The sequence below is a fragment of the Ursus maritimus genome, unplaced genomic scaffold (assembly GCF_017311325.1).
Source record: "Ursus maritimus isolate PB19 unplaced genomic scaffold, ASM1731132v1 scaffold_26, whole genome shotgun sequence".
Lineage (NCBI taxonomy): Eukaryota > Metazoa > Chordata > Mammalia > Carnivora > Ursidae > Ursus > Ursus maritimus.
Window position 1 is genome coordinate 9,621,421 of NW_024425119.1, and position 25,933 is coordinate 9,647,353.

Genomic DNA, 25,933 nt, shown 5'->3' on the forward strand with positions numbered 1-25,933 from the left:
ACACAACACTCTTAGGAGACACCCCTGGAGCATAAAGTTCTGATGCACAGGGATCATTGCACTACAGGGCACTACTGGACTTCTTCATAAGGCCACTATTTTCAAGAGCAGGAAATGTTGCTGACTTTCTTAACACATAGAAACAGACACAGATAGTTAGACAAAATGAGGAGACTGAGGAATATGTCCCAAATGAAAGAACAGGACAAAATTATAGCCAAAGAGCTAAACAAAATGGAGATAAGCAATATGCCAGAGAATTCAAAGAAATGGTTATGAAGATACTCACTAGACTTCAGAAAAGGGTGGAAGGTCCAGTGAGACCCTAATCAAAGAGATAGAAAATATAAAAATAACCAACTAGAGATAAAACAATAACTGAAATTAAAAATTCACTTGGGGAATAAATATTAGACTAGATGAAGCAGAAGAGTATATAAGTGAGCTGGGAAACGGAGTAATGGAAAGAAGCCAAATGAAACAGAAAAAGAAAAAAGAATAATAAAAAATGAGAATAGTTTAAGGGAGTTTAAGTGACACCAACAAGCATAGTAACATTTGCAGTATCGGAATCCCAGAAGGAGAAGAGAGCAAAAAAACAGAGGTTGAAATTTATTTGAAGAAAGAGTAGCTGAAAACTTCCCTAATCTGGGGAAGGCAACAACCATGCAGATCCAGGAGACACAGGGAACTCCCCCAAAAAATCAACCCAAGGAGGTCCACACTAAGACACATGATAATTAAAATGGCAAAAGGTAGTGATAAAGAGAGAATTTTAAAAGGAGCAAGAAAATGGGGTGCCTGGGTGGCTCAGTCCTTCAAGCATCCATCTCTTGATTTTGGCTCAGGTAATGATCTCAGGGTCATCGGATCAAAACCCACACTGGGCTCTGTGCTGGGTGTGGAGCCTGCTTAAGATTCTCTCTTTCATTCTCCCTCTTCCCCTCCACCCCATCTCTCTCTCTCTCTCTCTCTCATTCTATCTCTCTCCCTCTCAAATAAATAAATAAATAAATCTGCAAGAGAAAAACAAAAAACAAAGCAAAACAAAAAAATGAGTAACATACCATGGAAACCCCATGAGGCTATCAGCTGATTTTTTAGTAGAAACTTTGCAGGCCAGAAAGGAGTGGCATGATATATTGAAAGTGCTAAATGGAAAAGATCTGTAATGAAAATTATCCTTTCCAGCAAGGCTATCATTGAGAAAGAAGCAGAGGTCAAGAGTTTCCTAAACAAACAAAAGTTAAAGGAATTCATCACCACTAAACCAGCCTTAAATTACAGGGTATTCTTTGAGTGAAAAGGAAAGAACATAAGGAGAAATAAGAAAAATAGGAAAGGAAAATATTTCACAGATACATACAAACATAATAAAAGTAGTAGATTAATCATTTATAAAACGAGTATGGAAGTTAAAGCACAAAAGCAGTAAAATTAAATATATCTGTAATGATCAGCCAAAGGATTCACAAAATAAAAGGATGTCACCATGAACCCAAAATGTGGGGAGAAATGGAATAAAAATTTAGTGATTTTAGAATGGGTTCAAACAAGCAACCTCCAAATTAAAATAGACTAGTGTATGCCAAAGATGTTATATACAAACCTAATGGTAGCCACAACTCAAAAAACCTGTATTAGATATGCAAAAATAAAGAGAAATGAATTCAAGCATATCCCTATAGAAGGCCATCAAGCCACAAGAAAGAGAGCAAAAGAAGAAAAGAATAGAAAAATACAAAACAATCCTAAAACATGTAACAAAATGGCAATAAGTACATACCTATCAAAAAATTACTTTGAATGTAAGTGGAATAAACATTCCAATCAAAAGACATAGGGTGACAAAATGGATAAAAAAGCAAGATTCATTTATATGTTGCCTACAAGAGACTCATTTCAGACTTAAAAACACATGCAGATTGAAAGCGAAGGGATGGAAAAACATTTATCATGCAAATGAAAGCAAAAAGGAAGCTGGGTAATAGTATTTGTATTGGACAAAATAGACTTTAAAACAAAGACTGTACCAAGAGACAAAGAATAGCACTACATAATCATAAAAAGCACAATCCAGTAAGAAAATATAATAATTGTAAATATTTATGCCCCCAACAGGGAAGCACTCAAACACATAAAGCACCTGTTAACAAACATAAAGGAAGAAATCAAGAGTAATATAATAATAATAGGGAACTTTAACATCCTACCTACATGAATGGATAGATCATCCACACAGAAAATCACCCAGAGGGATGCCTGAGTGGCTCAGTCAGTTAAGCATCTGCCTTTGGCTCAGATCATGATCCCAAGGTCCTGGGATTGAGTCCCACATCAGGCTCCTTGCTCAGTGGGGAGCCTGCTTCTCCCTCTGCCTGCCACTCCCCCTGATTGTGCTCGCTCTCTCTCTCTCTGACAAATAAATAAATAAAATCTTAAGAGAGACAGAGAGAGAGAATCACCCAGAGAACATTGGCTTTGAATGACACATTGGACTAGATGGATCGAACATATATATTAGGAACATTCCAACCCAAAACAGCAGAATACACATTCTTTTCAAGTACACATGGAACATTCTCCAGAATAGATCACATATTAGGTCACAAGACAAGTCTCAATAAATTAAAAAAGACTGAAACCATCATGCATTTTTTCTGACCATAAATCTATGAAACAAGAAACCAACCATTAGAAAAAAATCTGGAAACAACACAAATACATGGAGGTTAAATAACATGATACTAATCAATGAATGGGTCAACCCTGAAATTAAAGAGGAAAGGAGAAATTCTGGAGACAAATGAAAATGAAAGCAACAATCCGAAATCTTTGTGATGCAGCAAAAGCTATTCTAAGAGGGAAAGTTATAGCAATTCAGGCCTACCTCAAGAAGCATGAAGAATCTCAAACAACCTAACTTAATACCTAAATAAGGTAGAAAAAGAACACACGAAGCCCAAATCTAGTAGAAGAAGGAAATAATAAAGATTAGAACAAAAATAAATGAAATAGAGACTTAAAAAATGATAGAACAAATCAATGAAAACAGGAGCTTACTCTTTGAGAAGATCAAAAAAATTCATAAACTGTTAACCAGACTAATGTGAAGAAGAAGTAGAAGCAGAAGAAGAAGTAAAAGGGGAAGGAGAGGGTGCAGGAGGGGGAGGAGGAGGGGGAGAGGAAGGAGGAAAAAAAAAGAAAGAAAGAAAGAACTAAAATATATAAAATCAGAAATGAAAGAAGAGAAATAACAACCAGCATCACAATAATAAAAAAAAAAATTAGGAGGACTTTCATTCCAAGATGGTGGAGGAGCAGGAGACCTAAAGTTCGTCTAATCCCAGGAATTCAGCTAGAGAGCTACCAAACCATTCTGAATACCTATGAATGCAACTGGAGAAAGAAGCAAAGAGCAGCAGAAGCTCTATGAACAGAAAAGCGACCACTTTCTACAAGGCAGAGAAAAGATGGCGGAGGAGTAGGGGCCCCCTTTCTCAGCTGGTCCCCTGAGTCGAGCTGGATATCTACCAGACCATCCTGAAAACCCACGAAATCAGCCTGAGATGCAGGAAGATACATCTGGATCTCTACAAATGAACATCTCCAGTGCTGAATACGAAGCGGGGAGCCATGAAGCCACGCACAGATATCGGAAGATAAACGGAAGGGGGAGGGAGCCGACACACTCGGGCGCCAGGAAGGAGTAGCCACTTGCACTGGAGAGCGGGCCGGACTTGCGGACTGGCACCCACAAGAGAGTAGACTGAGACCATGAGCCTGGGAATGCCCACGCATCCAAACTGAAAACCAGAGCTCCGGAGTGCTCGCTCGAACTAGACTGAAACCGAGAGCTCAGGAGCGTGCGTGTGACCAGACTGAAAACCAGAGCTCCAGAGCACTCACCGGAACTGGACTAAAACTGGGAGCTTGGGAGCACGTGCGTCCAAACTGAAAACCAGAACTCTGGAGCGCACACTTGAACTAGACTGAAACTGAGAGCTCGGGAGTATGCGCTTGCATGCACACGCATGACTGGACTGAAAACTGGAGCTCCAGAGTGCTCATCGGAACTGGACTGATACCAGGAGTTCGGGAGCACGTGTGCCACCAGACTGAAAACAGGCGCTCCGGAGTGTGCGCGAACCACACTGAAAGAGGGAGCTCAGGATCGGGCGTGGGAACGGGGTGGGGGCATGGTGTGAGAAGTGCAAAGGACAGAGACATTCCGGCCCTGGAAATGAGGGCTGGGAGAGTGGCTGTAGGGCGCACAACCCAGGATGCTGCAAGGTTTTTAGCACCACCGATGGAAACAGAGTTAGAGTGGCCAGAAGAGCTCAGTGGAGAGCGGACTGCGATCTCTCTGTTCTGAGACAGAGGATAGGATACGGCCACTGCTGCTCTGACTCTCAGAAGAGTCACAGAAAACTGCCAGGGAAAGCCGCCAGAAAACAAAAGCCTGGAAATACCAGCTCACATTGTGCCCATCCCCATCCCCCCCCCCACACAAGGGACAGGGCGACTCTACCCAAACAGGGTTGCCTGACTATCAGCGTGGCAGGCCCCTCACCCAGAAGGCAGGCTGAAAAATCAAGAAGCCCATATCCCTAAGGTCCCTATAAAACAAGTGCACACTGCCTGGGTCCTGGTCAATAATTGGGCTCTGGGCATCCTCAACCTCCCCTCATCAGAATGAGGAGGAGAAATCCCCTCCCAGCAAAGAAAAGAAAATGAGTCTGTGGCCTCTGCCACAGAACTGATGGATATGGATATAACCAAATTATCAGAAATGGAGTTCAGAGTAACAATGGTCAAGATGATATGTAGGCTTGAAAAAAGTATTAACGAAAATATGAATGAGAATATAGAATCTGTAAGGGCAGAAATGAGAGTGAATCTGGCAGAAATTAAAAATGCTATGAATCGAATGCAGTCTAAAGTAGATGTTCTGACTGCCAGGGTAAATGAGGCAGAAGAATGAATTAGTGAATTGGAGGATGGGATGGTAGAAGAGAAAGTTAAAACAGAAACGGCTCAAAAAATTCCAATCTCAAGAATGTAGATTATGGGAGATTACTGACTCAATGAAGTGTTCCAATGTCAGAATCATCGGCATCCCCAAGGGGGTGGAGAAAGAGAGATCTAGAAGAGATATTTGAACAAATTGTAGCTGAGAATTTCCCTAATCTGGCAAAGGAAACAAGCATTCGTGTCCAAAAAGCAGAGAGGACCCCTCCCAAGGTCAATGAGGAAAGACCCACACCACGTCACGTTATAGTACAATTCACAAATATTAGATCCAAGGATACAGTATTGAAAGTAGCCAGGGGGAAGAAAATCCTTATGTACAGAGAGAAAAATATCAGAATAATGTCAGACCTGTCTACACAGACCTGGCAGGCTGGGAAGGGTTGGCAGTGTATTTTCAAAGCTCTATCCGAGAAGAACAGGCAGCCAAGGATCCTTTATCCAGCAAGGCTGTCATTCAGAATTGATGGAGAGATAAGGACCTTCCAGGATTGGCAGAAACTGAAGGAATTCGTAACCACCAAAGCCAGCCCCGATAGAGATATTAAGGGGGTTCTATAAATAAAGGCCCCAAAGAGTGATACAGAACAGAATACACTCTATAGAAACAAAGACTTAACAGGCAATATGAACATCCATAAAATCATATTCTCTCAATAATACCTTCAATGTGAATGGCCTAAATGGTCCCATAAATGCCACAGGGTTGCAGTGTGGATAAAAAGACAAGAACCCATCTGGCTGTTGCTGTCTAAGAGACTCATTTTGAATGTAAAGACAATCCAGACTGAAAGTAAAGAGATGGAAAACCATTTCTTTTCATGCCAATGGACCTCAAAAGAAAGCTGAGGTAGCAATTTCATATTAGACAGATTAGATTTTAAACTAAGACTGTAGTTAGAGATACAGAAGGACACTATATTATTCTTAAAGGAAGTCACAGCAAGGTGTATGCACAATTATAAATATCTATGCCCGAATAGGAGCAGCTAGATACACAAGCAACTTTAACCAGAATAAAAATAATATATAGATAAATATACATTCATAGTAGGGGACCTCAACACTCCCTTCTCAGCAATGACGATCACCTAAGCAGAGAAAATCAACAAAGAAACAAGAGCTTTGAATGATGTACTGGACCAATGGACCTCATAGATATATAGGAGAACACTACACCCCAGAACAACAGAATACTCATTCTTTTTGAATGCTCATGGAACTTTCTCCAAATGACCATATATTGGTCACAAAACAGGTCTCAGCTGATATCAAACACTGAGATTATTCCCTGAATTTCTCAGACCACAATGCTTTGAAACTGGAACTCAATGACAAAGGAAAATTTGGAAGAAACTCAAACACTTGAAACTACATCCTGCTCAAGAATAATTGGGTAAACCAGGAAATTAAAAATCAGTTTAAACAATTTTTGGAGACCAATGAAAATAAAAACACATCGGTCCAAAACCTGTGAGACATTGCAAAGGCGGTCCTAAGGGGAAAATACATAGCCATCCAAGCCTCAATCAAAAGAATAAAAAAAATCTAAAATGCAGTTTTTATAGTCTCACCTCAAGAAGCTGGAGCTGGAATAGAACAGGCCTAACCCACGCACGAGAAGGCAGGTGATCAAGATTAAAGCAGAGATCAATGAATTAGAAACCAGGAGCACAGTAGAGCAGATCAATAGAACTAGAAGCTGGTTCTTTGAAAGAATAAATAAGATTGATAAGCCACTGGCCAGACTTATTCAAAAGAATAGAGAAAGGACCCAAATTAATAAAATTATGAATAAAAGAGGAGAGATCACAACCAACACCAACGAAATAGGAAGGATCATTAGAAACTTTTATCAACAGCTTTATGCCAATACATCAAACAATCTGGAAGAAATGGATGCCTTCCTGGAAACTTATAAACTACCGAGACTGAAACAGGAAGAAATTGATTATTTAAACAGACTGATTAATTATGAAGAGATTGAAGCAGTGATCAAAAACCTCCCCCAAAACAAGAGTCCAGGGCCTGACAGATTCCCTGGGGAATTCTACCAAACACTTAAAGAAGAAATAATACCTATTCTCCTGAAGCTGTTTCAAAAAATAGAAACAGAAGGAAAACTACCAAACTCATTCTATGAGGCCAGTATTACCTTGATCCCCAAACCAGACAAAGACCCCATCAAAAAGGAGAATTACAGACCGATATCCCTGATGAATATGGATGCCAAAATGCTCAACAAGATCCTAGCTAATAGGATCCAACAGTACATTAAAAGGATTATCCATCAAGACCAACTGGGATTCATCCCTGGGATGCAAGGTTGGTTCACCATTTGCAAATTGCTCAGTGTGATAGATCATATCAACAAGAAAAGAGTCAAGAACCATATGAACCTCTCAATTGATGCAGAAAAAGCATTTAACAAAATACAGCATCCTTTCCTGATTAAAACCCTTCAGAGTATAGGGATAGAGGGTACATCCCTCAATTTCATAAAAACCATCTAGGAAAAGCCTACAGTGAATATCATTCTCAATGGGGAAAAGCTGGAAGCTGTTCCCTTAAGATCAGGAACATGACGAGGATGCCCACTCTCGCCATTATTATTCAACATAGTATTAGAAGTCCTTGCAACAGCAATCAGACAACAAAAAGCGATAAAATGTATCCAAATCGGCAAAGAAGAAGTCAAACTGTCTCTCTTTGCAGATGACATGATACTCTATATGGAAAACCCAAAAGACTCCACACCCAAACTACTAGAAGTTATAGAGCAATTCAGTAATATGGCAGGATACAAAATCAGTGCTCAGAAATCAGTTGCATTTCTATATATGAACAATGAGACTGAAGAAAGAGAAATTAGGGAATCCATTCCATTTACAATAGCACCAAAAATCATATGTTATCTTGGAATTAACTTAACCAGAGGTGTAAAGGATCTTTATTCTAGAAACTACAAATCACTCTTGAAAGACATTGAAGAAGAAACAAAAAGATGGAAAAATATTCCATGCTCATGGATTGGAAGAATAAACATAGTTAAAATGTCTATGCTACCCAGAGCAATCTACACTTTCAATGCCATCCCGATCAAAATACCAATGACATTTTTCAAAGAACTGGAACAAACAGCCCTTAAATTTGTGTGGAACCAGAAAAGGCCCCGAATCGCAAAGGAATTGTTGAAAAGGCAAAACAAAGCTGGGGGCATCACAATGCCGGATTTCAAGCTATACTACAAAGCTGTGATTACAAAGACAGCATGGTACTGGCACAAAAACAGACACATAGACCAATAAAACAGAACAGAGAACCCAGAAATGACACTCAGCTCTTTGGGCAACTAATCTTTGACAAAGCAGGAAAAAACATCCAGTGGAAAAAAGACAGTCTCTTCAATAAATGGTGCTGGGAAAATTGGACAGCTACATGCAAAAGAATGAAACTTGACCACTCTCTCACACCATACAGAAAGATAAACTCCAAATGGATGAAAGACCTCGATGTGAGACAGGAATCCATAAAAATCCTAAAGGAGAACATAGGCAGCAACTTCTTTGACATCGGCCACAGCAATTTTTTTCATGACACATCTCCAAAGGCAAGAGAAACAAAAGAAAAAATGAACTTGTGGGACTTCATCAAGATAAAAGCTTCTGCACAGCCAAGGAAAGAGTCAAAAAAACTAAGAGGCAGCCCATGGAATGGGAGAAGATATTTGCAAATGACACTACAGATAAAAGACTGGTATCCAAGATCTACAAAGAACTTCTCAAACTCAATACACAAGAAACAAATAATCAAATCAAAAAATGGGCAGAAGATATGAACAGACACTTTTCCAATGAAGACATACAAATGGCTAACAGACACATGAAAAAGTGTTCAAAATCAGTAGCCATCAGGAAAATTCAAATCAAAACCACCTTGAGATGTCACCTTACGCCAGTTAGAATGGCAAAAATTGACAAAGCAGGAAAAACAAATGTTGGAGAGGATGTGGAGAAAGGGGATCCCTCTTACACTGTTGGTGGGAATGCAAGTTGGTATAGCCACTCTGGAAAACAGTGTGGAGGTCCCTTAAAAATTTAAAAATAGAGCTACCCTATGATCCAGCCATTGCACTACTGGTTATTTACCCCAAAGATACAGACATAGTGAAGAGAAGGGCCATATGCACCCCAATGTTCATAGCAGCGTTGTCCACAATAGCAAAATTGTGGAAGGAGCCGAGATGCCCTTCAACAGATGACTGGATTAAGAAGATGTGGTCCATATATACAATGGAATATTACTCAACAATTAGAAAGAACGATTACCCAACATTTGTAGCAACATGGACGGGACTGGAGGAGATAATTCTAAGTGAAATAAATCAAGCAAAGAAAGACAATTATCACATGGTTTCACTCATTTATGGAACATAAGAAATAGGAAGATCGGTAGGAGAAGGAAGGGAAGAATGAAGGGAGGGTAAACAGAAGGGGGAATGAACCATGAGAGAGTCTGTGGACTCTGGGAAACAAACTGAGGGCTTCAGAGGGGAAGGGGGTGGGGGATTGGGATAGGCTGGTGATGGGTAGTAAGGAGGGCACATATTGCATTGTGCACTGGGTGTTATACACAAATAATGAATCATGGAACATTGCATCAAAAACTGATGTACTGTATGATGACTAATATAACAAAATAAAAATTATTTAAAAAATTATGAGAATATAATGAAAAGTTATTTGCCAACAAATTTCATAATCTAGAAGAAACGCATAAATTCCTAGACACATGTAGCCTCCCAAAACTGAATCAAAAAGAAATAGAAAATTTGAAGAGATTACCTGCAAAGTAATTGAGTCAGTAATCTAAAAACTCTCAACAAAAGTCCAGAACCAGACAGCTTCTCAGGAGACTTGTATCAAACATTTAAAGAAGAGTTAATACCTATACTTCTCAAACCTTTCCAAAAACAGATGAAGAAGGAAAGCTTTCAAGTTCATTCTGTGCGGCCAGCATTACCCTGATTACAGATTAAAATACTACAAAAGAAAGAAAACTACAGGCCAATATCTCTGATGAATATAGATGCAAAAATCCTTAACAAAACATTGGCAAACCAACTCAACAATACATTAAAAAAAATAATTCACCATGATCAAGTGGGATTTATTCCTGGGATCCAAGGATGGTTCAATATTCACAAGTCAGTTAGTGTGATACATCACCTCAACAAGAGAAAAGGTAAAAACCATATGATCATTTCTAGATGCAGAAAGTTTCTTGACAAAGTACAACATCCTTTCATGTTAAAAACTCTCAACAAACTAGATTTAGAGGGAATCTACCTCAACATAATGAGAGCCATATGTGAAAAACCGCAACACACATCATACTCAATGGTGAAAAACTATTTCTCTAAGATCAGGACCAAGACAAGGATGTCCACCCTCACCATTTTTATTCAACATAGTACTGAAAGTCCCAGCAACAGCAATCAGTCAAGAAAAAGAAATAACAGGCATCCAAATTTATAGGGTAAAACGTAAAACTTTTACTATTTGTAGGTGATATAACACTATATACAGAAAACTCTAAAGACTCCACCAAAAAACTACTAGAACTCGTAAAAGTTCAGTAAAGTCACAGGATAAAAAACCAATAGAGAGAAATCTGTAGCATTACTATACACTAACAATGATGTAGCAGAAAGAGAAATTAAGAAAACAGTCCCATTTACAATTACACCAAAAATAATAAAATACCTAGGAACAAACTTAACCAAAGAGGTGAAAGACGTGTACTCTGAAAATTACTAAACACTGATAAAATAAATTGAAGATGAAAAGCAAATGGAAAGATATTGCATGCTCATGGATTGGGAGGACAGATACTGTTAAAATGTCCATATTACCCAGAGCAGTCTACAGATTTAATGCAAACCCTATCAAAATATCAACGGCATTTTTTACAGAACTAGAACAAATAATCCTAAAATTTGTATGGAACCACAAAAGACCCCAAAAGAAAGAATAAAACTGGAGGTATCATTATCCCAGATTTCAAGATATACTACAAAGCTGTAGTAGTCAAAAGAGTACAGTGTTGGCACAAAAACAGACAGAGCAATAGAACAGACTAGAGAGCCAGAAATAAACCCACAATTACATGGTCAATTAATCTATGACAAAGAAGGCAATTATATAAAATGGGAAGAAGTCTTTTCAACAAATGACGTTGGTAAAACCACACAGCTACATGCAGAAGAATGCAACTAGACGCCTTTCTTATCCAGTACACAAAAATAAACTCAAGGTAGATTAAGCACTTAAATGTGAGATTTGAAACCATAAAATTCCTAGAGGAAAATACAGGCACTAATCTTGACATCAGCTGTAGAAACATTTTTAATGTTTCTCCTTTGGCAAGGAAAACGAAAGCAAAATAGAATGATTGGTCTGTACACCAATCTTTTGCACAGAGAAGGAAACAACAAAATAAAAAGACAACCCACTGAATGGGAGAAGATACTTGCAAATGATATATCCAATAAGGGGTTTATATCCAAAACATATAAAGAACTTATACAACTCAACACCAAAAAAACAAATAATAGAATTAAAAATGGGCAGAAGACGTGAACATTTTTCCAAAGAAGACATACAGATGGCCGATAAACACATGAAAAGATGCTTAATATCACTGATCATCAGGGAAAAGCAAATCAAAACTACAATGAGGTATCACCTCACACATGTCAGAATGAGTATAATAAAAAACACAAGAAGATGTGGAGAAAAAGGATCCTCTGTGCACTGTTGGTGGGAATGTGAACTGGTGCAGCTATGGTGGAAAACAGTATGGAGGTTCCTCAAATATTAAATGTAACATTATCATATGGTCCAGTAATTCTACTACTGGGTATTTTACCCAAAGAAAACAAAAAACACTAATTAGGAAAGATACACATCCTGATGTTTATTGCACATTATTTACAATAGCCAAGATACGGAAGCAACCCAAGTGTCCATCAATAGAAGAATGGATAAGGAAGATGAGCTACATATATACAATGAAATATTACTTGGCCACAAAAGAATGAAATCTTGCCATTTGCAACAACATGGATGGATCTAGAGGATATAATAATAACTAAGTGAAATAAGGCAGTGAGAGGAAGACAAATACCACAGGGTACACTCGTGTGTGGAATTTAAGAAACAAAACAAAGAAAAAAAGAGACAAATGAAAAAACAGAATCATAAATATAGAGAACAAACTGGTGGTTGCCAGAGGGGAGGTGTGTGGGAGGATGAGTGAAACAGGTGAAGGGGATTAAGAGCACACTTATTATGATGAGCACTGAGTAATGCATAGAACTGCTGAATCATTATATGGTACACCTGAAACCAATATAACACTGTATGTTAATTATATTGTAAAGTAAAATAAACAAACAAACAAAAGTTTTTAAAAATTTAAAATCCATGGTGATCTGATTTCTTGGTTGTGGTGAAGGTAAAATTTGGTAGCACCAAAATAAACCTGTTTATTGAGATTAAAATGTATTTAATGGGTTAGCTCTTGTTAATAATCATGTATTTTCTGTTAAAAAAATTCCACATCTCAGCAGATAGATGGGGTTTCTAATTCTGTGTTGACACCAAAAGTTATGGTTTAGAAAGATCTACTCAGGCACTTGAATTTTCTCAGCAGTCTTTTTGTGTTGTCTTTTTTTTTTTTTGGTGCATCAAAATCTATTCCCAGGTAAGGGTTTACTTAAAAAAAAAAAAAATCAGTAAGATCATCTTATATTGAACCTGGCCAAGGCACTCTAATTTTCCCATATGCCTATTGTGATAGAGCGCCCCCTCACATTCACTTTATAAAAATACGATTTTTGTCCTAGGATCTGATATTTCTTATAAATGAGTCAACATTATATTTTTAGCAAAGCTCTATTTTAGCTCCATTCTACTTGTTTGTAGAAAACTAATGAGAGAAAAGAGAAGCACAGTCATTTTGGGCTTTAGATCTTAGCCTCCTGCTGAAGAAATTATGGATTATTTGTGATACGGTGGTCAGTTGTATCATTTATGGACCGAAGATTTAGTTTCCATTTTCCCCTTTTGTGTACACTCTGTTCAACAGATGTGAATGGGGAATGCCTTCCTCCACTTCTCTCCAGTATCCCTCAGGTTACAGAAAACACCTGTTTTCACCAATAATCTTACGATGTGATGGTGTGTTGTTAGCATTTGAAGGAGTCAAATAAAGATTTACACTAGTCTACCTTTCACATTCTTAGTCAAACGGCAGAGTCTTGCAAAGGAACCGTACTCCACGGAGGGGCCCGGAAGCCTAAAGGAGGCATCAGCAAGAATGCCAGCTTGTAGCCAAGCCTGCTGCAGTGGAGAGGGGTCAGCCATCCTGGAACTGCCTCATCAGGAAGTCATCTCATCCCAAGAAAGGAGTTCGTATGTGAAATTTACCAAATGTTTGAGGAAGATGAACAAAATTATTTGTTTCTGGGGAAATAGTGCACATAGAAGAATTTGTAAAAACAAACAAATGGAAAATAATCTCAACCTCCCCCCCTCAACAAAAACCTTTAAAAATGATTATATTTATTATTCCTGAGGAGATAAAGGAATAGGGAATAAAATAGGCAAAACAGTCTAAGAAATCTGATCATAATCTTGAAAATAAAATTTATTGTTGAAACGTACTCAATAGAAAAGCTACATCTAAGAAAGGACCCAGCTGACAAAACAATGAAGGAGCAGATTGGGTTGAAGATATCACGGAGCAATGAGAATGAAGAGTTGAAGAGTTGACCAATATGAAAAAATTAAGACACACAGATGATTCATGGAGAATCTCAAATATCCATCTACTATAAATGTTAAAAGGGCACATCGGAGAAATGAGAATAGAACCATCTGAAGAACTTACAAGGTGCACGTCATACCATCACTGGGAACCATGGGGTTCTTGGCCAGCCGAGGCTCCACACGACAAGCACAGGCAATATACCTGCCATGACCCTCAAGAGTGCGTTTGAGATAAAAGAAAAACGGGGGGGGGGGGGGAAGAAAAAGGAAAAGTGCATACAATGGTTGGTTTTATTTTCTGTTGTAAATACCTTTCTTGGGTACAAACTGAAACGTGGTGAACTAGTAACTTCTGTTTACAGTCGGGGCTTACATGTAGAAATTGAATAGAATAGTACGTAGACTAAAATGCAGAATCATCAGCTACATCCTACGGAATGTAAGTGGCCAAGAAAAGCTATGACTTCTATGGTTTTACCCATTTCAAAACATGTTCAGTTTTATATTTTATGGTTGACTCTAATGGTATAGAAAGGGAATGAGAAACTAGTAAAGATTTTCAGCAATCCCTGATGAACTTGAAATGATGCATTATTAGCTTTTATACAACAGATATTCCCAGATTATAAAACAGCTAAAATCACATTCAAACTAATGCTGGATTTTCGATACTATAGAAAGTGACACATCGAGGCCGTCTGTATGATCACTAAATTCAGGCGATATGGAAGACTAGATATCCCTGATCTTTTAGCTCATAACCGAAATATTTTCTCCTCATAGAGGTTTCTCCCTAACAGAGGGAAGTCACTCCCAGTCTGTGCCAGGTATCGGGTTAGTGTCCTATGCAGGACCGGGCTTCTTCTCTCTCTCTTTCTTATTTATTTATTTATTTATTTATTTATTTATTTATTTATTTATTTATAATGACTGAAACAATATGGATCTAAAACTGCACTTCTGAAAGAACCATTTGTTCTTGCCAGTCTTGTATCTTTCCTTGCACTTGACCTTGGCCTCTTGTTGGGTGTTGCATTTAAGAGCAGGGTCTGTGAAGACATCCTGTTGATGACGGTTTTGTCCAGGGGGATATCCACAGAGTCCCTTGTGGGCATGAGGTGATTGTAGTTATAAACTTTCACAAAAGACTTGATCTTTGACCTCTTGGTGATTTTTCTCGTTGCCCATGGCAGCTGTCACTTTGCGGGGATAGCGGTCAATTCCAGCCATCAGAGCATGGCTGGAGGAACGGTGTGAGGTGCCGTCATCAACATTCTTCACGAGGATCACTTTGCATCCCAAGCAGCATCAGGCCAGGACCAGCACCACCTTTCCAGGGTTCATGAACTTGCCCATCTTGACATCAGCCACTCGAGTCTACAGCAGAAAGGAAGAAATGGCCAGAGCTTCTCTTCTTCTTCTTTTTTTTTTTTTTAAGATTTTATTTATTTATTTGACAGAGATAGAGACAGCCAGCGAGAGAGGGAACACAGGCAGGGGGAGTGGGAGAGGAAGAAGCAAGCTCATAGCAGAAGAGCCTGATGTGGGGCTCGATCCCAGATTGCCTGGATCATGCCCTGAGCCGAAGGCAGACGCTTAACCGCTGTGCTACCCAGGCGCCCCTAGAGCTTCTCTTCTTGATTCTGATATTTCTGTTTTGTTCTTTTTTGCTCTTGCTACACTGGGGCATGAAACTGACACGCACCAAAACTGATGCTAAATCATCAATAACTCTGTGGTAACAAGCAGAGACAAATGCTACGTTATTTCTGGAGTGGGAATATTATTTAGACATAAAAAAATGAAGTATTGGGCCGCCTGAGTGAGTCAGCCGGTGAAGCATCCGACTTTTGGTTTCAGCTTAGGTCATGATCTCAGGGTCGTGAGATCGAGCCTTGCAAGATTGAGCCTCACATCAGTTTCCATGCTCAGTGTGGAGTCTGCTTCAGATTCTCTCTCCCTCTGCCACTCCCTCTGTTCATTCTCTCTCTCAAATAAATAAAGAAATGAAATTGGGAAAAAAAATGAAGTATTGACACATGCTACAATGTGGATAATGCTTGAAAGCATGATGCTAAGTGAAAGAAATCACACAAAAAAGATCACACAGTGTGTGATTACATGAAATATCCCGAATAGGTGACAATATAGAAACAGGTGCAGGGGCTGTGTGTGGTGATGAGGAACAGAGAGCAGGGCTGAGTGGGTTTGGGGGTTTGTCTTGGGGTGATCAAAATGTTTTGAAACTAGATAGAGGCGGCGGTTGCACGATATTGTGAGTGTGCTAAATGCCACCGAGTTATTCACTTTAAAAGAGTTAATTTTACATCATGCCAATTTTACCTCAATTAAAAAAAAAAAATTCTGGAGTGACACTTCCACTATGTGGGAAAATCCACACCGAAATTTAGCTGGGAGTAGAAAACCAAACTACCACCTAGGAGAGTTACCAAAAGGAACAAAAAGGAAGATTAGAAAGAGAAAACCCCAAAACCATGTAAGTAATGACATGAAATGGTATAGGAGGAGGTGAAGGAAATTATAATGAAAGAACAAGACTCTATGAAAACAAGAACAACTTTTTACATAACTACACCGAACTTTTAGAAATGACAAATATAATAGTAATTTTTTAAATGAACTGGGCAACTGATTAAATTAAACCAAAGGGACAATTGATGTAATGAAACTTAAAGCTGGGGATAATAAAAAGATCGAAAATATGTAAGACATTTAAAAACTTGGAAAATAGAATAAGAATATTCCAGGACACGTCTAATAAGAAGTGTAAGAGAAGGGGCGCCTGGGTGGCACAGCGGTTAAGCATCTGCCTTCGGCTCAGGGCGTGATCCCGGCGTTATGGGATCGAGCCCCACATCAGGCTCCTCCGCTATGAGCCTGCTTCTTCCTCTCCCACTCCCCCTGCTTGTGTTCCCTCTCTCGCTGGCTGACTGTCTCTCTGTCGAATAAATAAATAAAATCTTAAAAAAAAAGAAGTGTAAGAGAAAACAATAAAATAAAAAAATTAGAGGCGCAATATTTGAGGAATCAGTGACCAATAATTTTCCACAATTCTCATTATTATCTAATAAAATATGTTATTACAATTACTTTTACGAAAAATTTAACAATATCTAATAAAGTTGAAGAATGTTTATATACTTGCAATCCTACTTGTACTTTTCTATTGGACAGAAGTTCTTAGAATATGTGGTGATGTACCTTGCAGCCTTATCTGTCATAGGGAAAAGACAGAACCCTATTAACTGAATCATTCCCAGGACATCTTTGACTCTAATTTTATACATTAGGAAATCTGCATTTAGTCACTAGAGACTATATACTACTCAAGAATTAAAACATTTGACTAATTAAATTTTATTTGAGGAAAAATTCTTGTAATTGAGTTTAAAATAAAATACATTAATAAGTAATAAGTAGAGACATAAATACTTTATTAATTTATAAAGTAAATAAAGGTCTGCTGAAACAAGGTGCTCCAAATAAGGCTAATATGTACTATTCAGAAGAGTGTCCCATTGAGATCCTGATTCAAACTCAGTTATGTAGTTACGCACAATTCTAATGGGTTTGATTATCTGATCAGTTCACAAACTATAAATAGTAGATGAGAAGCAAGGGATGAAAACAGGCCGAGGAAGGAACACGAGACTGAGAAGCAAGGGATGACAGCTGGAAGAAAAAACGAGCAATAAAAAGCAGACATATTTAACACAAAAAGCTTGTCACTTTGAGTCCCTTAATTCGGAGGTGTACAGCCCCATGTATGTACTCTCCTTGAAGTCTTCACTATCACGGTATGGTTTTAAAATCCATGTTCAAAGTGGATCATTAGCACAGATTTCATTTTGTTCCATATGCCCTCTTTAAGACAGTAGGTTGAGAAGAATAGAGTAGGGTGTGCAGACAATAAACACATGATTGAAGAAAGATAAGTGGGAAGGTTCTTAGTGGTTACACTGACAGGGTGGCCTCCACGCGTGCTGCTGGGTAAGATAACCTCAGGAGCCATATGTCCTAAACGGGTTGTGATTCTCCTAGACGAACACATACAGGGCAGGGGTGAGATAAAGGAAATGAGCTGTCTGCTCAGCTTTCAAGACACAAGAAATGACACGGAAATAAGAAATGATGTATTTTTTTTAATGGTGTAGCCTATGCACTGTGAACCTTTCCTTTAATGAAGCTCACTATAAAACTTCAAGAGCACATGTGTTCTGCTGATGTTTTGGAATGTAGGATTTGTTAGGGTGACTGGGGATGGTGTTGAGCCCTGCCCAACATGTGGTGACAGTAAAAACTGCCTGCAGGAACAGCTAAGAGCCACGTTCTGGTCAATGCTTTGTCACGGAACTGAGGACACATGGATTGAAGCTGCAGTGTGAAGAGCAAGTCATACTTCATTTGGCAAACAGCAATGAAAAATCTTCGAAACTTGAAAAAAAAAAGCAAAATTAAATTATCAGCATTTCCGATAGTATATTTGAGCAATTTTCTGACAGTTTCTGAAAGAAAAAATCCTTTACCATCTCTGCTAACTCACCCCATGATGCCTCGGAGATAATATTTTATTACGACCCTGTCTAGTAGACCCATGGAGATACAAAGCCTTTGGCACATATTGGACTCTCTGGAAATGTAAAGGAACAAAGATAGTTCTATGGAAGGAGCTATGGGGCAGGAAAAAAGGAATATACGGGGTCTGGTTATTTGGAAAAGGAGATTATTTGGAAGCGACTTGACTTCTTTCTCCCTGAAAAACCAGTTCTATACTCACTTTCTCAGGTTTTCTTTCATTGTTGTAAAATAAGAGCTACTTAGATCTGGCCTAGCAATGAGGAAGGTGATAGAAACATAGCTTCCACTAAGAAAACCCTCCTCTATTTCCTGCACACCTTCAACCCATCTCGAATTATGTTTTCTCGTTAATAATTTAATTCCATCTCAGGCTTTACCTCTTCAGGTGCACTCATGCTTACCTTCCAGTGTAAGCACTGTGGGTAGAGGGACCTGTCATGTTTCCCAGGAAAAAAAGATTGAGCAACCAGTAGTTGCTCAATGAATGACTCAAAACACCCTTCTGACAATGGGTTGTTAGTTGTTTTTTGTTGGGTCGCACAAAGGAATAACATAAAAATATAATCGCAGAAGAAATTCCTTTTCTAATTAGCTAACTAAAAACTATGGACATTCTCTGGCAGTATTCAAATGCTCAACTATTTGTTTGGACCCTGAGTCATGACCACAGCAGTATGTCTTTCTTTATAGATTATTCTGCTGTCCAGCCAGGCGTCATTTTTCTGTGAAAACCATTAGCTTTTTTCTTGGTAAGGTTTTCTCCCTGATGAACAGAGTAGAGATCTAGAGGCCTGCAGCGGCAAAATGTAAATAAGATAACGAGAAGATTGTCAGCAGGGTGTGCCTTGGGAAAGCTCCTGAAGAACATTCTGTGGTTTTCTACTGCCATTCAGCACTATCCCTTCAGGGCTCTCCTTTCTGGTTCCTAGTACCCACTTGGAAACTTGGACGTTCCAGTCCTGCCTCTGTCCTCTGCGACCAGGAATAAAACAATAGTTTTAAGCTGATTTAACTCCTAAATAAGTTAACATAAACCAGGGTCTAGAAAAGCTAAGGATCCTTCTGGGTTAAATAAACAGCTTTAATCACGACCGCGCTATATTGATTACAATTCCTAGCTGTCGGTGCATAGCTCTTCAAAAGATGTCCACAGTGCGCTCTTCTCTTCTTTTCAGTTCTCTCTTGAACCCGTTTGGGTAAGTCTGTTTGCTTTTTTCTTACGTCTTCACCAAAGCTTGTCCTGTGCAGGGCAGCGGTGGCTTCCTGTAGAGGGAATCCAGAGCCGGCATCTCCCTCTCCCGCCCCTACCCAGTCCGCGGTCGCGCGAGGCCAGCCCCCTCTACTTCTGGGGGGTGGTCCGGAGGGCGTGGCACCGGGGTCCGAGCTCTGGGCAGGGAAAGCAGCTGAAGGCGAGCGGAGGCGTCGCAGAGCCCCGAGACCTCCGGGGAACTCATCCGCTGGGCAGCGGAGGCGCTGGGCAGAGCTAGGGCGCAGCAGCCACTCGCCACCCCCGAGTCCCCGCTGGACAGCGCCACCGCAAACGCGGGGGACGCGCGGAAGGACAGGCCGGCGACGCGCGCCGCTGCGGGGACCAGCGAGCACAGGATGTCCTTGCGCAGCCAGTCCGCCCCCACCCCCGCCCCCTACTTCCCTGCTCCCCTGCTCCCCGCCGCCCTTGCAAAGAGAAAAATAACTACAGCGGTGTACCACTTCCTCCAGATGAGTCCGAGGGTGTTTCTTCCGCTGATGGTGACGATTCTGCAGAACCGCCTAGTTTCATCATGGAACAGAAAGAAAACACGACAGAGCATTGTTTTGTTTGTTTTTAGCCTGGAATATTATCGCATCTACCGCTAGTCCTGGCAGTAAGCATGATGGATTTGGTATTCCTGTGTGCACAATGTCGTTGAATCCTTCCAGCCGCACAGTCGGTATGCCGTTGGCGGTTGTAAAGAGCCTCACGATCTTTAAGGCAAACTACTCTAGCTGGAATGTTGTACGTGGCGAAGGTAATTTAAAAGCAAACAATTTGGGATTAAAAATAAGCCCATATCTATAATAGGAGAAGACAGCAGGAGGAATGACCAATTTTAAGAAAACCCAGAAGTCCTGCATCTGGGTGGGTTATGGGGGGTGCCCCCTCAGCCCAGAAGGGGCACCTTTTGTAATTCTTCAACTCAGAGGAGATACCTTCCTGAAAAGTACCCCTACCCCCTGCATCCCGGACCCGGGGTGCTTTTCCTCCTGTGTGTGAAGGATACCGCATGGCTCGCAGTGGCTGTGTCAGCTCTTCAGCGTTCACAGGGATTAATCTCGCGGTTCAGTTCTCTCCAGTCATATCTGACAAGACAGCTTCAAACCGTGGGCTCCATGGGGCTTCCCTGAGGAAAGTACCAAAACCAACAGGGAGGTGAGGGACGGTGGAACCTCAACCTCTTGGGACCGGAAGGGCTCCTTTCACTTTGCTCAGAAGGTGAGTGGCTTTGCCAAGAGGTCTAGCATCTAGGCCCCAGACGGTAGTGGTTTGGGATTAGGTAAACGTGGGAACCAGTCTGAGCGTGGGAGGCCTTGACTTTCTGCTTATTTCCTGTGGACTCTGGGCAAGCCACTCAACTTCTTTGTAATTCAACTTTACCTTCTAGAGCCATCCTGGCTGAAGTAATAAACATTTAGTGCATATTAAAAATCTCCCCTGAATCAGATTTGGGAAGGGGAACCTTGTAAATGCTGCCTTTCTTCTGTAAAAAAGAGATAGAGCTTGGAATGCTGTGATTTGGGCACTGAGGGGAAATATGACCTGGTGGACGACCTAGGTAGTAAAGATCGAGATATTTGAGGTAATAAAAATAGTAAGATGCTCAATTTCACTTCTCTTTAAACTATCAGTTTCATTTTAGTTAAAGTACATTTATTGAAGTAAAAGGATCACTTTTGTAATAACATACATATGCAATGATTAGTAGAGCAATATGGTATGACAAGAAGAACGCTGGAGGCAGACTCAGGTACACTGTGCACCAGTTTCTCTTCATCACAATTATTTGGGTGACCAGTTAAAACCTTCAGATTTTTTTTTCTTTTCTTTTTCAAAAACAAACTATTAGTTTAGATCAATGGCTCCGTAGTATGATGTGTGTCACAATAACCTAGAGAGTTTTTTTATTAGAAATATATATCCCTAGGGGCGCCTGGGTGGCTCAATTGGTTAAGCATCAGACTCTTGATTTTGGCTCAGGTCGTGATCTCAGGGTGGTGAGATCGAGCCTGGTGTTGGGCTCCTCACTGAGTGTGGAGCCTGCTTAGGATTCTTTCGTTCTCCCTCTCTTCTGCCCCTCCCCTTCACTCCCAAGCCCTCTCTCTGTCTCTCTCTCTCTCTCTCAAAAAAAAAAAAAAAGTCTGTCTATCTACCAACCTATCATCTATCTATCTATCTATCTATCTATCTATCTATCTATCATCTTCCCATGTACTGTCCCAAGTCTGTTGGATTAGAATCTTCTGGGTTGGGCACCAGTAATCCACACTTTTCAAAAGCTATGATGACAAACTTGGAGCAATGCTTTTATCTATGGTTGATTCCAGCTCCATAGTTACAAATGTAGTTCATTTCATTATCTCTTCCCACACTGAAATTCTATGATTTCATTAGTTACAAAAATATTTTTTACAACACTGTAATTATTTCTACATTGTTTCAGTCTATATTGCCATCGCAGGGTCAACAACTCAAATTTTTATGTTAACAGATATTACCAGAATATTTATGAGACACAAGCCCAAAAACATGTTTTAGTTCTATTAGCTTAGGATTTATTTTCAATTGTCTTAAGTTTTCATCAACACAAAAAGAACAAAGGAAATTGTTACAGTATATTTGAATTGCTGTGACTAAATCCTGTATAGCTTGTGACTAAGCTCTGCTTTTTGTCTGATGATCAGGTAGAAATAACAGGTTACGTGTGAACAGGAGATGATATCTTTCCTTTTCACAGAAATTGTACTTGATTCTCTGACGAGTGCTTCCTTTCTCTTAATACTCCAGAAAGCAACTCTTTCATTCAGAATTAGTATTATTTCAAAGATGACCATGTCATTATTTTTTATAAGATTGCTCAGAATATGTCGTAATGACTAGAGAAAACAACTGAGAAGTTTTGCACTTGTTAGCTCAGAAAAAATGTAAATTAATAGTTTAAGTGCTCATTTCTGACTTGAGACAGAACTTTTTTTTTCTTCAAAGTATAAGACATTGATGGAATGTGTCGAAATATATCAAGAATCTGAATGGACATTTTAAGTAAAAAAAGTGCACATATTTCTGTTTCATCCTATGCATTTCCTTAGTATAGACCAGTAATTAAAAGCAGTCATTCTTTCTACTTGTGTGATGTGAGTTAGGATTCATCATAGAAAAATAGGTAGCACATATCTTTTTAAAGATTTTATTCATTTATTTGAGAGAGAGAGAGATAGTGAGAGAGCTCAGAGCAGAATGGAGGAGCAGAAAAAGAAGCAGACTCCCCACTGAGCAGAGATCCCAATGTGGGGTCCTTCCCAGGACCCTGGGATCATGACCCGAGCCGAAGGCAGATGCTTAACCAACTGAGCCACCCAGGCGCCACCCCCCCACCCCAAGTAGCAAATATATTTAGTTATTTCATAAGAGGAAAGGCATTTCACTATTTCAACTACCTTATTTATAAGGAATAAAACAATTTTAAGATATAAACAGGTATCAATCTGCTGAGGACCTGAATAGAGCAAAAGGCAGAGGAAGGGTGAATTTGCTCTTTGCTTGACCTGGGGCATCCATTTTGTCCTGTGTTTAGGCATTGGAATTCCTGCCTCTCAGGCCTTTGGATTCAGACTGAATTATACCACCAGCTATCCTGGTTTTTCAATTTGCAGACAGAAGATTGCAAGACATCTCAGCCTCTGGAAATGCATGAGTCTATTATTATAATAAGCAAACGAACAAATATCTATTGGTTCTGTTCGTCCCATTTGAAACAACTAAACAAACAGTCTTCGTAAAAATCGCTTTTAGGAACATTGCACATCAGCAGTGGATGATAGGCACCCTGAGAAATGGGAAACAAATGAGGTTTGCTCTATGATTGCTCTGGCTACTGACTTGAGGATGTTTCCAGGCCGCAGGGCAATGAGACACAGACAGAGCCCATCCTGGCAGTCTCCTGAGTAGAAAAGGAGCCTAGAGACAAGAGAAACAAAGGCTGGTGGAGTTCGCAGGACGAGAAAGAAGAGTGTTGCTACTAAGTTTTTGATATCAACATTCATAAGTAGTATCCTAAGGACATATTTTCATGTGCTCATTAGCTACTTAAATAACTTGTTAGGTGAAATGTCTATTCCTATATTTTCAGTATATTTAATTTAGGCTACTTATTTTCTTATTATTGAACTGTAAGTGTTCTTTATACATTCTGAATAAAAGTCTTTTATCAAATATATAATTTACAAATATTTCCCCCTAATCTATGATTTGGATTAACTGACATTTATGGAACACTCCACCCCACACCTGCAGTATACATATGCTTTTCAGGTGCACACAGAATGCTTAACAGGATAGACTATATTCTGGGCCATAAAACAGGACAAATCTTAATAGGGGTAGAATTATTCAAGTTAAACAAAACATCTGTTAGACCAAAATGGAAATAAATTAGAAACCAACAACGGAAAGATATCTAGGAAATTCCCAAATATTTGTAAACTAAATAATGCATTTATCAATAATCTGTGGATCAAATAAAAAATCAAGAGAAAAATTATCAACTATTTGTAAATGAACATAAACATTAAAACTTGTAAGCAGAACTTATTAAATTTAAGGCTCTAAATACCATGTTAAAAAAGAAGAAAGATCTTAAATGAAGGATTATAGTTTTCATCTTACAAAATTGGGGGGGGGAATCAAGTGAAATCCAATGTAAGCACAAGAAAGGAAACAGTTAAGATAAAATTGAAAAATCAATGAAATAGAACACAGAAAAACTACAGTAGTTCAAGAAAAAGGGGTGAAAGATACCCAGACTGGAAAGGTAGAATTGTAGGTGATATGTAGAGAATACCAGAGAAAATAGAAAAAAGTTGCTACGATCAACAAATGAGTTTGTAAGGTTGTAGGATATAAGATCAACATGCAAAGATAATGAACTTCAATCTATAATTCACATCGTATACAAATATTAACCTGGGGTTAAAGTCAGTTATTTCTAAATTAATCTATAATGGGTCATAGATCTAATATAAAGCCTTAAATTACAATAGTTCTAGAAGAAAGCAGAGGAAAAATCTTTTGAGCTTGAGATAAGGAAAGATTTTTTAAAGATAGAACCCCAAATGCAGGATGCATAAGGGAAAAAAAAATATATAAATCGGACTTCATAAAAATTAAGAACAGGTCTTTGAAAGATGCGCTTAAAGAAATGAAGACGGGCCACTGACTAGGAAAAACATTTTTGCAAATCACATGGTCTCATAAAGGACTTGAAGAAAAAATATATTTTATGTCTGTTATATATAAATATGTATATTTATATTTATTATATATCACTCAAAACTCAACGATAGTAAAACAAGCAATTAAAAAAAGATTTGAATGAACACTTCACAAAAAAATATATATGGATGGTAAATAAGCACATGAAACGATGCTTACCATCATTAGTCATTAAGAAAATGAAAATTAGAGACCAGGACGCCTGTATTATAATGTGCAAAATCAAACAGTTTGATCATACTAAGTGTTGGCAAATGATGCAGCTGTTGGAACTCATATGATGTTGATGGAGGAACAGAAAATGGTACAACCTCCTTGGAAAACAGTCTGGCTATTTCTTAAAAAGACAAAACATTGTGCTAAGTGACAAAGGCCATATATTACATGACACTATGCAATACCTCTAGAATAAACAAATCAGTAGAGATAGTAAGTAGATTAGCAGTTACCTAAGGTTTGGGGTAGGTAAGGACTCAGGCGGAGAGGGGTGTGCGTGACTGCTAATGGCTACAAGGTTTTATGTTTGATTGTACAACCCTGTAAGTATGTTAGAAAACATTGAGTCACACATTTTAAGCTGATGAACTTTATGGTATGTAAAACCTATCTCAATAAAGTTATTTTTAAAAGGTAACATACACATTTCATCGGACTGAACCATTCCACTCTTAGGTGTTTTTTTCAGGAATAATGAAAGCATACGTTCGTACAGAGACTTGTATACAAATATTCATAGCAACTTTATTTCTAACAGCCCAAACTGGAAATAAACCAAATGTCCAACAACAAGTGAATTGGTTAAAGAAATTGTGGTATATTCAGATAAGAGAATACTTGCTATTCAGTGATAAAATAGCAATGACATCTGACAGATAAAATATCACCAAGGAGTTTTAAAATAATTGTAGTGAATGAACTAAGTCTGTAAAAAAAAAAAAAAAAG

The 25,933-nt window shown here is 39.0% G+C and overlaps 1 protein-coding gene, 1 long non-coding RNA gene and 1 pseudogene across 8 annotated transcripts in view; 1 reads left to right on the plus strand and 2 right to left on the minus strand.

Annotated features, from left to right (window-relative positions):
- Positions 1 to 12,845: 12,845 nt before the first annotated feature.
- The window catches only part of LOC121105395, a 31,539-nt gene continuing 18,451 nt past the window's right edge, over positions 12,846 to 25,933 (plus strand). The window contains exons 1-2 of one of the 5 annotated variants that reach the window (XR_005837851.1): positions 20,225 to 20,473; positions 20,721 to 20,937. This is a non-coding gene — a long non-coding RNA (uncharacterized LOC121105395). Of the gene's footprint in view, positions 13,509 to 20,146; positions 20,938 to 25,933 lie in introns of those variants that run through there. The other 4 variants (XR_005837852.1, XR_005837848.1, XR_005837850.1 and 1 more) reach the window with 4 other exon arrangements.
- LOC103669154 lies at positions 13,507 to 15,354 on the minus strand (annotated as a pseudogene).
- LOC121105394 lies at positions 18,033 to 20,858 on the minus strand. Of its 3 annotated transcripts, XM_040642144.1 has the most exons (3): positions 20,676 to 20,805; positions 19,574 to 20,234; positions 18,033 to 18,320 (listed from the first exon to the last, which is right to left on the minus strand). In XM_040642144.1, the coding sequence occupies exons 1-3, from the start codon at positions 20,682 to 20,684 to the stop codon at positions 18,280 to 18,282; spliced, it is 711 nt and encodes a 236-aa protein (XP_040498078.1). In that variant the 5' UTR covers positions 20,685 to 20,805; the 3' UTR covers positions 18,033 to 18,279. The 3 variants fall into 3 exon arrangements, 2 of the variants coding, with proteins under 2 accessions (XP_040498078.1, XP_040498077.1); XM_040642143.1 differs by having other exon boundaries at positions 18,033 to 20,234; XR_005837847.1 differs by lacking the exon at positions 18,033 to 18,320 and having other exon boundaries at positions 19,528 to 20,234; positions 20,726 to 20,858.